The sequence below is a fragment of the Mytilus californianus genome, unplaced genomic scaffold, assembly GCF_021869535.1.
Source record: "Mytilus californianus isolate M0D057914Y unplaced genomic scaffold, xbMytCali1.0.p SCAF_9, whole genome shotgun sequence".
Lineage (NCBI taxonomy): Eukaryota > Metazoa > Mollusca > Bivalvia > Mytilida > Mytilidae > Mytilus > Mytilus californianus.
In genome coordinates, this window is record NW_026262745.1 from 83705151 (window position 1) to 83717999 (window position 12849).

A 12849-nucleotide genomic window follows, 5' to 3' on the forward strand; every position below is an offset into this window, starting at 1 on the left:
TCTTAGTCAATTTATTAGTTCTGAATGAAGATAACCAAGGCAAAAGATCTGCCATCAGCACAAACAATTTTTAAATGACAAAAACATTGAGCTATATAAATCGAAACAACCACTGACGAGGTTCTGACATTAATAAGGCACATCTCAAAGTACACATGCTGTTATTCACTTAGGTTGTTAGATTGGAAAAAATATCTATGGTATTATTGACATATTGTATTGAATGAAAGTTATAAAACATGTACTGTAAATTCAGATATTATTGTGTGCAACTAATTATTGCAATTTCAGGTAATGCTGCATACAAATTATGCTATCTAAATTTATAAAATGCCAGTTTTTGTCTCGCCTTGACGGAGTCAAAAAGCGAGACATAGGTATCCTGTTTCCCTTAGTCATGGTCTATAGACTTTGAAAATTTTGCTAAGTTAACATGTATTAGTTTGTGATTAGGTCAGTTCAAGGGGAACCATTAGTGGTGGGCCAATGTTAATTGGTGTTCAGTTGTATAAGCATTGGCACATCTCATTTCCATGGAGAATATTTGGCCCCGCCCCCTCAGTCATGGTCTATTGACTTTGAAACTTTTGCCTAGTTTACATGTATTAGTTTGTGATTAGATCAGTTTAAGATGAACTGCTAATGTTAAGTCAATGATATTTGGTATGCAAATTTATTGGCATTTGCAAGTATCATTTCCATGGAGATTATATAGTCCCACCCCTGATCATGGTTCATTGACTTTGAAACTTTTACATAGTTTACAAGTTAATGTTTGTGTTTAGGTTTGTTTAAAGGGAACGACTTATGATAAGTCAATAGTATTTGGTATGCAGTTGTATTAGCATTGGCACATCTCATTCCATGGAGATTGTTTAGCCATGTACCTTCAGTCATGGTTCATTGACTTTGAGTATTTGCATAAGTTACATGTTAAAGTATTGCTATTTTAATTCAACATTTGCATTATCAAAATTACAAAAAGGCGAGACATATCTCTGTGATAACAGTTTATTAGTTTTGCAAAACATTTCATGTAGCAATTTTTGCAATAAAAAACATGGCAATGATTTTGAAATTAACAGTAATTGAAATCAAATTAATTCATAAAATTTAAGCAGGACATTTTTTAGAAGAGCTTACTAAGTTTTATCATATTTCATGTTTCATCATTCATTTCTTAACTCGTACTGTGTATCTTGCAGTCTCATATTTTCATATTTCAAACATTCATATTACAGTCAAAACGAAATGCAGGGGACAAAGTAAACAAAAAATGTCCCACAAAACCCAAGAAGGTTTGTTTAATTTGGCCCATGGTGTCACCTTGTTGTCTACAGTCACTGTGTGTTTCTCCCTCAAATATCTAACTTGTACTTCATAATTTAAGCATATATATATATACACCAAGTTGAAAATTATCTTGAATATGTATACTAAGTTGAAATGTATTATCAATTATATACAGTCCATATAAATTTATGTTTTTCATCAAGTCTCAAATCAAATATAATTTACCAGCTGGCAGAGAAAATATTTGTTCTACAACTAATTTACAAGACTTGCTAGTAAAGATTAGAAAAAGGAGTGTTCATTCCAACATGTTATTTATTATGTAAACTGTGTTATAAGACCTTTGATTTTAGGTCCTTCTGTACTACATTTCATATAGATTGAACCTGTATTAAAAGACCTCTTATCTTACAAGACCACTTTTTTGATCTCCTTTAAGGGGTCTCTTAAAACAGGTTTCACTGTACCTGTAATGAGAAAAATAACCATTTCAATTCAAGCTTTTTCTCTTGTAGTGTAAAAAATTTAAACTGTCTATTATTTTCGTTGAAATATACTTGCAAATTTCACGACAAATTAAAAGAAATAGTGTGCTCTTTCCTTTGGCTAAGACCTAGAAGTCCACCTTTTTTTCAATTCTTACTGTGGCTAGGTGGCAAAAGCAAAATCTACCTGAGATGTAGTCAGCTGTCATAAAATATCAAGTGTTATAAATGCCCACCCCATCCCCTCACTACAGTGATTTTCATGGATAGGTTTTCAGTAATAAATTCAAGGTAAATTTCAACTTGGTGCACAGATGGTTTCTTGCCTAAATGAAAGAAAATTTCTGCAGTTTACTTTTTCATAGCCTAGTTTTACAAAAGGAATACTCACCTTTCAGTAGGCAAATATTTGTTGCTTTCTCACTGTGTCATTGTTGCAATTTAAAATCAGTTGAAGTTCCATTTTGATGCACAGTTGGTGATTTGTACAACTGCACTTAACACAATCACAGTATAAATAAGAAGATGTGGTATGAGTGCCAATGAGACAACTCTCCATCCAAGTCACTATGTACAAAAAGTTAACAATTATAGGTCAAAGTACAGCCTTCAACACGGAGCCTTGGCTCTCACCGAACAGCAAGCTATAAAGGGTCTCAAAATAACTAGTGTAAAACTGTACAAACAGGAAAACCAATGGTCTAATCTATATAAAAAATAGAGAAACGAGAAACACCTATGAACCACACCAACAAACGACAACCACTGAACAACAGGCTGGTGCCACAGGTTTGCTTTTGCCAAAACATTTGATTTTTGTCACACGTGTGGCAGAAGTAAGACATAGCAATCTTAGATTATGACAGGGGTGTAGGCAGTGTTAACATTTAAGTTCAGTTTGTGGTTAAAGTTATTTTTTAGCCATCAATGACTTTGTCAGGCCTTTATGGAAATTTCTTGAAATGTAGACTGAAGCTTGCTTATCTTCAAAATTGAGAAATGAGGGTCGTAATGGGGGTACCTTCATGACGTATAACAGTAAAAAATCTTGCCAAATGACGTTAACGGTAATTTTTTGTGCATGACGATAAAATGTACACTTTCTTGAAGACGGTTAAAAAAATCTACTGTTTTTGACGAATCACGTTAAATTTTTTCCAAAAATAACGGTAACGATAATTATTTGAGACCTCTGACGAATCACATTAAGGATATTTTGACGAATCACGGTAAAATTTAACCCAATTTGACGCTAACGGTAGCTGGAAACGACTGTTTGACGCCTGACGGTAAAAGGCATTACTACCCTCAGAAATAGCATCTAAAGAATTTTTTTTTTATTTCTGTAGTTTACTGATAAATGGCCTCACTTTTTACATTCAACATTACACTTCTGCACTAACAGCAGCAGTCGCAGGCGAAACACTTGGTTCTGTGGAACCCTTTACAAATTTTTATATATTTAATCAGTGGAGGGGAAATAGAACTAAAAAATGCAGTTATGATAATTTGTATAGCAATTACTCAACACAAACATTTGCAATTGTACCAAGTATCAGAGATTTGTGACAAGGAACCAGTCTTAAATTGATAATGTGTGAATTATTCTTTCTATGTAATGTTAAGTACCGGTATTATTGTTTGTCAGATGCAATATGCATTTATCCTGAATTTTAAGGTTCAATGAACCTACTTAATCTAATTCCAGAGGAAATATTTAGTCATACAAACAAAAAATGTGTATTCAGTCTGTTTCATTACAGTATGAAACAAAACTGGGTTTAGCTGTTGAATGAATTATTAGATAAACTGGAACATCATATTGATTGTGCAGAGCATTAGTGCAGCAAAAATGTGCATTTTATCCCCTCAAAATAAATGACATCATCCAGTCCAAGTCCTTGTTACAAACAAATTGAGTTAGAATGATCTATGTAGAATAATACTGATTGATGGATAGAATGTTGTAATTATATATAATATATACATTGTCAGTAATTATATATAATATATACATTGTCATATAATATATACATTGTCATATAATATATACATTGTCATTATGTAGCATGTTGTACAAATATAATAAAGGATAGAGAAACATTCTTAGTAAGCTAATCTGTCATCTGCTATTTTCTACATAGAAAGAAGACAAAAGTCACCTTTATAACTAAAGCAGTCAAGAAATTATTCTTAGCTTTAATGGAATGCACCAACATTTTATTTTTTTTATTTTAAAAGGATCGTACATATATCATAAGCATTATCATTACTGTTTCTATACTTATTTCTATTTGTAATCATTTTATGTAACATGCCGTTGATTGGTTTTATAAAGTATTCATATTTATATACATACTTACTAAATACATTAAGCATAGTGATTTTCATATTTGAACAGTAACACACAAACCTTACTCATTTAATATGTAAAGATATGGATCCCTTTTTTATCAGATGTTTTAAATTATTAGAACATACTGTTTTACAGCATCAAACACCCTTAGATTTAAAGAATAACATGAAACTCTCTTTATATAGGCTGCTACAAGAAATGCTACAACACAGGCTGAGTTAGAACAGTATGAACAAGAGTTGGCTAGACTTAGATTAAAACATCAACTTGATCTACAGGTGAATTTGTGTTTTTTTGAAACTTTCAAACTTATATAAGGAATATATAAGGATGACCGGTATTTAAGATAAAATGGATAAAAATTTATTCCACACTACCTGCTTATATAAAATAAAAAATGTCTTAACATTTTTCATTGCAATTTTTACATTGAATTGTTGAGTTATTCTTCTTTCTTTGATTATACAATAAAAAGTTTACAGGAAATCACCAAAAATATTGGCCAATAGTACAGACAACAACCACCAACATACGACTCCTCTGTAAAAATAGTTGTACACACAGAGACAAAACAATGAAGATCACATGGTCATGTCTTTGTACACATGCAGGCACATTTAAGATGAATAACCTCACGTTCTATATAATTGATATTGCTCGGAACAAAATATGTAAGAAACCAGGTGACAATCAGAAATTATCCGGGAAGGACAGACCACAGAATGACAAAAAAAAAATATATTAAAAGTCAAATAATTCACAAAACACTACACAGAAAACTGAAGATTGAACACCATGAACCCTACCAAAATACTGGTGAGCCCAGGTTTTCAAGAAGGTAATCCAGTTCCTACTCTGCTAGAGGCGACTATCATGACTAGAAGTTGAACATTTCTGTTGTTATATGTGTCAATGATGTTCTGTAATGGTCAACCAAAACAATTAAGGTATGATATTTTTGTCGAAACATTTCAGCAATGGAAACTCTTCATTTTAAGTCTAAACATCAAATATGTTGTTTTATTCCTTATAATTCTAGCTGGATGGAAGTTCTTTAGTATAAGATTATTCAATATAAATATATAAAGGGTGGTTCCAGAATATCAAAGGTTGTGTAACCTAGACAACCAATTTTGAACCTGTGATTATGGATTTTGAACCCATAAGAAACAATTCTAAACCTCAAATGGACAGTTTTGAGCCCCCGATGAAAACAACCATCTTCCTGTTTCCAGGGTTCTCGTTAAGACGCGCATACGCGTACTGGACGCATGAAAATCGAGCAGGACGCATCATTTTTGAAACCCGTGAGTCCCTGGGACGCGTCCTCTTTGTATCCCCTGAGTCCCAAACACACCTTTTTGCCTAGAAGATTCATGATCGTCGACATTGTTTTGACAAGATACTAAACCGGAAGTCGATGTTGAACATTTGATGCGTAGATCAATATTTTTGTTGACTGATAACTATTTTTTAAAATTAAACGTATTTCATCCTCAAAAATAATAATTCTGTTCAAACTTATTAATGAATATGTAATAGTTACTGATTTTTTAAAAACTTTACGAGTATTTGAAAAGCGTGAATATTTCCACATGTTGAACATCACGTACATATCGATTGAAACAAAAAAGTAAATTTTGTTTGAAAATTTGAAATGAAATGATATAATATTTCGTAACTGTTGCTACTATGCATAAAATAGATCGTAGGACAGTGTAGATAAAAAAAATTACGGTTAAAAATCATTTTACTGGTCTTCAAATGATTTAACATTTTCTCGTATTGGGCATGTTGAACATCGTGATCGTAAACAAAGGTGAAAAATGTTCTGAAATTGAAACAGATCGGATTAAAAAATGATTAAAGCCAAACTCATTATTATGAACAGTGTTCACTTTAGATTTGCTTGTTTTTATTAAAGACTATAATAATTATAATGATGCAAACATCAAAGTGATTATAAACTCAATTATTAAATATAATTAAAATTAATTAATAATAAATAACTGGGTACTAGCTTGTCTAACAAAATGACATCAGTATCACAATGAGACAGTCAAAGTTCAAGTCCTTCTTCAAAAGGAAACCTGATGACATTGAATCATCAGTTCCAAGTAAAAGACCAAGAGTCAATGACCCACTACACCAAGAATTGATAGACATAGAAAGAAGTCTGTTATATATGTTGTAATAAACAATAGATTTAAGAAGATGTGGTATGAGACATCTCCATCCAAGTCACAATTTGTAAAAGTAATGACTATTAAGAAATCCCAATAAATTTTATTGATATAATAAAAACTACCAATCCAACACGCATCGTTTTAGTGTTATTTCATCATATTCCATTAAATTAAGACACAAAAAATTACATGCATCCTGGACTCATCAAAATCTATTGGGACTCACCATTTCTAAAAGTGATGAGTCCCAGGACTCACCATGAAAAATTCCTTGTGAGAACCCTGTGTTTCTCAGATTGATACATGAATAAATGTGTTATTGTAACATAGGTAACTTTATCAGTATTCCAGCAGTCATGATCTAACTCTGAAAGTTATTGAATTTACAGGAGGTAATACAGAAAAACAAAGACAAGTATCCCAGTATTGTGTACCCAGTTTCTCCACATTATCCTCAGGATGAGTTCAGTCAATCACAAAGTAGTTCTAGAACTCAGGAACAAATGACAAGAAGTTCTGATCCTCTGTCAACTGGAAGATCATCAGATTACGATCGTCAGGAAAAACCTACTAGAGTAAGATAAAATAATATTTTAAAATCCAATTTCAAAATTTATTCTGAGACTAATTCTGGGGAAAAAACACACTTTCAACATTTTATAAAACAACTAGCAAACACTGTTTTGATTGAATAGGGGCTCTTTTGTGACCTATTGTAAAACTAAATTAGAATGTAACTTTTTTTTAACTCCTTGAACTTAATATTTTTTACTTTATCTAACATATTGTCATATATGATTCCAAAAACTATATGTAAAATGGTCTTTTTAGGTCAAGTATGTTAATTAGGGCCCTGCCGAATGGCAGCCGCCCTATAGTGATCAGTCTGTCCGTCTGTCCGTCCGTCCGTCCGTCCGTCCGTAACAAATCGTGTCCGCTCTATATCTAGAGAACCGTTATGATTTCAAAGTTTATACTTGACATGTATATTAACCAACACCAGAGGGTGTGTCATAATGTATGTTCAACTTCCTAGGTCAAAGGTCAAGGACAAAAACTTTGGTTTTAGTTGACAACCCCATGTCCTATGGTAAAGATCGTGTCTGCTCTATATCTTGAGAACCGTTATGATTTCAAAGTTTATACTTGATATGTATATTAACCAAACACCAGAGGGTGTGTCATAATGTATGTACACCTTTCTAGGTCAAAGGTCAAGGTCAAAAACTTTAGTTTTAGTTGACAACCCCATGTCCTATGGTAAAGATCGTGTCCGCTCTATATCTTGAGAACCGTTATGATTTCAAAGTTTATACTTGATATATATATATATATATAAACCAACACCAGAGGGTGTGTCATAATTTATGTACAACTTCCTAGGTCAAAGGTCAAGGTCAAAAACTTTGGTTTCATTTGACAACCCCATGTCCAATGATAAAGATACAAATTTTTTACCACACATTATTCACAGCGGGGCCCACAGAGATGGCTCCCATCTCAATGATATCTAGTTTCTACATGTTCTTCAACATGATAAATGAAATTTTGCACTTAAGTGTAATAATTATATTATTACATAATTTTGAAAGACTTCAAATTTGGTAGCTAAATAATGTTTTTTATCATACATCCTTCTTTCTTACATTATCCTGATTTTTCCTGCAGCAGTCAAAACTATTTGCCTTTCTCCTGGTTCACTTACTTTACTCACCCCTTGAAACAATTGTCACATTAATCAGTTGAGTACATGTATAATAATAAGTGGTGTTTGAAAGTGGTTACATTTCATGTCATTATTCTCTGTTATTGTCAATCTCAAAGGAGAAGATTTATTTCCTCTTGAATATATGAGCCCCATAAGCAATACCAAAGTATATTTAGCTGCCTCAATATTTGTGCATTGATCTTACTTTCAACTGTATGTAACCAGTCATTATAACCAAATGGTTTCCAGATGACAGCTTCATTTTTTTCATCTACTTCATTTTGATAACTTATCTATATTGTATAGATGGATAAGTTCAGTATTAAATATATTGACTGGTACAATTTTGAAATCATTTTTGTTGGAAAGGGAAATCCCAAAGCAAAACTTTGATAATATTTTTTTCATTTTTCTGTATTTTGTGGATAAAGGGACTTTTTTTGATAGTCAACATTACACTTCATCACTGACAGCAGCAATTGCAGGCAAGACATAGGGTTTCATGGAATCCTTTATGAATTCTGTCTTTTTGCTGCAATTTTTAAACATGAGGCCAGAGTTAACGTTAAAAAAATGTGGTTTATATTTTACAGGATACAGATGATTACAGGGCATTTGGGAATGAACTGAAGTCTTTGCTGACTGAAATGAGAGAACTAGTAGCTGAAAAGAAGCAGAGTGCAAATTATGCACAGAAGGCATCATTACATAGATGTTCTAAACCTCCTGTACAAACTAATGTCAACTATAATCATAAACATGACAGGTAAACTGATACAATCTTATATCAATCATAAACATGTCAGGTAACGGTTACAATCTATATTATCAACTATAATCATAAACATGACAGGTAAACGGGTACAATCTAATATCAACTATAATCATAAACATGACAGGTAAACGGGTACAATCTATATTATCAACTATAATCATAAACATGACAGGTAAACGGGTACAATCTAATATCAACTATAATCATAAACATGACAGGTAAACTAGTACAATCTAATATCAACTATAATCATAAACATGACAGGTAAACGGGTACAATCTATATTATCAACTATAATCATAAACATGACAGGTAAACGGGTACAATCTAATATCAACTATAATCATAAACATGACAGGTAAACTAGTACAATCTAATATCAACTATAATCATAAACATGACAGGTAAACGGGTACAATCTATATTATCAACTATAATCATAAACATGACAGGTAAACGGGTACAATCTAATATCAACTATAATCATAAACATGACAGGTAAACGGGTACAATCTAATATCAACTATAATCATAAACATGACAGGTAAATGGGTACAATCTATATTATCAACTATAATCATAAACATGACAGGTAAATGGGTACAATCTATATTATCAACTCCAATCATAAACATGACAGGTAAACGGGTACAATCTAATATCAACTATAATCATAAACATGACAGGTAAATGGGTACAATCTATATTATCAACTATAATCATAAACATGACAGGTAAATGGGTACAATCTATATTATCAACTATAATCATAAACATGACAGGTAAACTGATACATATAGATTCTTACATTGGTACCAGTGGATTATCGGATTCATCCAATCAAGATAGTTAAATTATGAAATTTTAGCATTTGATTATTTAATCATTGTTATTGGATAAATCTGATAATCCACGAGCAACTATGTAAGAACCTGTTTCTCTAATAATCATCAAATAAATTTTCATTTTTTATAAACAAAAATCCCCTTCGAGTGCCTCCACATTCCTGATTTCTACGTCATACACTGTGATGTGCAAAAACTTCATTTATGCATCTCTGGATCAAATGGAGGCAAACATTAATAAAATAACCACTTTTAATCAAGAACATTGCATTTAAAGAAATATATATTCATATGTAATAGTAAACAACTTGAAGTTGAACAACAATTTCTAAAGGTCAAATTATTTCCACATAGTAAAAGTTTTTATGAAGTTGTCAATTTCTCTCGCACCTGTTAGCAAATTTCGATTCATCCAGAGAGCTGATAAAGGTTATGACCTTTTAACTAAGCCAATCTTATACTGAGATCATTGGCAACCACACGTTGTTTAAATATTTTTAAACAATGGGTCCAGAAAGGGTTAAATTTAAAAAAATTTGAGAAAATCTTACATCAACTTTAAATATGAATTGACAGGAAATGAACTAATGTCTAGATGTTCTTAACCTAAATCCCCCAGAAATACATGATATTTCCATATGCATATAGGAAGGTAGTGGTGCAAGGATTGTCTTTGTACATTTGGTTTGCCAATTTTGTTTTAATGTGCCTCTATGTTTGAAGGTTGTGTTTTATTTAGTAGTCATTTAATTCTTTCAGAATTTATTTTAGTTCATTGTGAAAATCAATTTTTTTTTAAACATTTTTTTGCCCTGAGCTTTCCTATTTGACCATTCAATAAGGATTTACAAAATACCCCTCTACACTTTCATCAAATTATAATTTTATACTTGTATATGAAAATGATGAGAAGTGGTAAAATTGCCAATTAAACAACTATCCACCAAAAGACCAATTGACAAGGATGTGAACGTTTTTCCTTGATTCCTTTCTAGATGATCTAGAAGTGTATAATGTTTCCTAAAACAATGACATGCATTTCTTTTTAAAGCTTGTCTTCTGACACTGAATACCATTCAGATGCTGAAGTAGACCGAACTTGTAATAGATCAAGGTCAAGGACACATGATTATTCAGCATTTACATACAAAGGTTAGTCATGAATTATTATCTTAGTAAGAAGTTTTCATTCCTTACAGTTTAGAATGTTCTTACTATAAAAGAAATCATAAACTATAGTTACCTACAGGATCTACTTTTAGTGTAAACATACTATGAAACGTGTTAACAGCTGCATGAACCGGTTAATAGTATAAACTGAACTCTTGTACTGGGTAATACAGTAGAAATTCCTGTCATTTCAACCTGTTTAATCCAAACACCTTTCTGATTAAAAAAAAATTCAGTCAGACAGGTTTCACTATATTTTATTTTAAGAAACATGAGAAAAAAGGTCAGACCCAAGTTATTTGCACTTTGGTTGTCTTATTGTTAACAATGTAAGAATATGGAATATGTCCTTGTTTAAAATGTAAGAATATGTAATATATCGCCTTGTTTACTATGTATGAATACAAAATATCGCCTTGTTTACAATGTAAAAATATGGAATATCACCTTGTTTATTATGTAAGAATATGGAATGTCACCTTGTTTACCATGTAAGAATGTGGAATATCACCTTGTTTACCATGTAAGAATGTGGAATATAACATGGTTTACCATGTAAGAATGTGGAATATAACCTGGTTTACCATGTTAGAATGTGGAATATAACATGGTTTTCCATGTAAGAATGTGGAATATCACCTTGTTTACTATGTAAGAATGTGGAATATAACATGGTTTTCCATGTAAGAATGTGGAATATAACATGGTTTTCCATGTAAGAATGTGGAATATCACCTTGTTTTGTGGAATATCACCTTGTTTACTATGTAAGAATGTGGAATATAACATGGTTTTCCATGTAAGAATGTGGAATATAACATGGTTTTCCATGTAAGAATGTGGAATATCACCTTGTTTACTATGTAAGAATGTGGAATATAACATGGTTTTCCATGTAAGAATGTGAAATATAACATGGTTTTCCATGTAAGAATGTGGAATATCACCTTGTTTACTATGAACAAATGTGTAATATAACCTGGTTTAAAAATCCTGACAGCATTAAACATCAAGTGAAAAGGGACACTTTGGAATCTTAAGCTTTACTGAGATAACACATGCAAATGTCAATGAACATGTATCTTTAAAATTTATCATAAACAAAAGATTTTTTTTTGGTCATATTGTAAGTTTAGAAACGTTCACCATGTTTTTATTATTGCGAAAAATTGTGATTGGATAGACTTTGCAAAAAAATAAAAACATTTAGTTATTAATTTTGATAGCATTTTTGCAGCATTTCCTGAAATCCTAATAATTAGTCTCACATGCAAAAATATCTGAATTTACAGTATTGTAATTGTTCCAGATATACAAGACAACATTTCAGTTAACTTATATACTGACTTCAAATTTTAAGAATCAACAACTTCTGTTATTGGATATTTACATTTCACTAGATAACAGATCAAAGTCCACCTCACCGAGGAATCGACACAGACGTAGTAACAGTGCAGAGTTGTCTCTCTTGTTGAAAGGCCAAAACATCTACAATCCACAAGATTCTCATAGAATTCCTAACTTATCTAATAGATCTGTCAAAATCAACAGTTATACCTCAGGTAAGGGGAGATAATTGTGATAATTCACAGACCTCAAATTGAAAGACTGAATTTTGTCTATTAAAAATTGCTGCCACAGTTTATTATCATCCAATTTTTGTGATGTAAATTTCAGCTACAGTATGTTATCATTGAGATTATCTAACAATCAAACTCCACTCCTTTATAAAATGATAACAATGATTTTTACTTGCATTACCTTGTAGGAGAAAATTTCTTTAATATGCTAGATTTCCAGATTTATAGAAAGTTTTTGTACTGTTGCTGTAGGGGATCCATTAAGGGTAGATTTCAATTTTGATAGTAGCATTAGGGGACAGTAAGGGACAATTTAATGTTAAGTTTAAGGTTTTATAGGGTAATGATTAAATAACAGTTATCATTACTGTTAAGGATAGTGGAAAGAAATATTTATATTATGATACTCTTGTAACTGACCAAGGTGCCCTAACAAAGTAGAAGGCACATT

The 12849-nt window shown here is 31.6% G+C and overlaps 1 protein-coding gene across 8 annotated transcripts in view; it reads left to right on the forward strand.

Annotated features, from left to right (window-relative positions):
* LOC127716451 (coiled-coil domain-containing protein 158-like) overlaps window positions 1–12849 on the forward strand; it is a 72903-nt gene that overhangs the window by 50983 nt on the left and 9071 nt on the right. For 7 of the 8 annotated variants that reach the window (XM_052222656.1, XM_052222655.1, XM_052222657.1 and 4 more), the window contains 6 exons: window positions 1242–1298; window positions 4320–4412; window positions 6710–6895; window positions 8622–8794; window positions 10700–10800; window positions 12219–12380. In XM_052222656.1, the coding sequence (XP_052078616.1) occupies window positions 1242–1298; window positions 4320–4412; window positions 6710–6895; window positions 8622–8794; window positions 10700–10800; window positions 12219–12380 (772 nt within the window). The remainder of the gene's footprint in view (window positions 1–1241; window positions 1299–4319; window positions 4413–6709; window positions 6896–8621; window positions 8795–10699; window positions 10801–12218; window positions 12381–12849) is intronic. The other variant, XM_052222661.1, reaches the window with a different exon arrangement.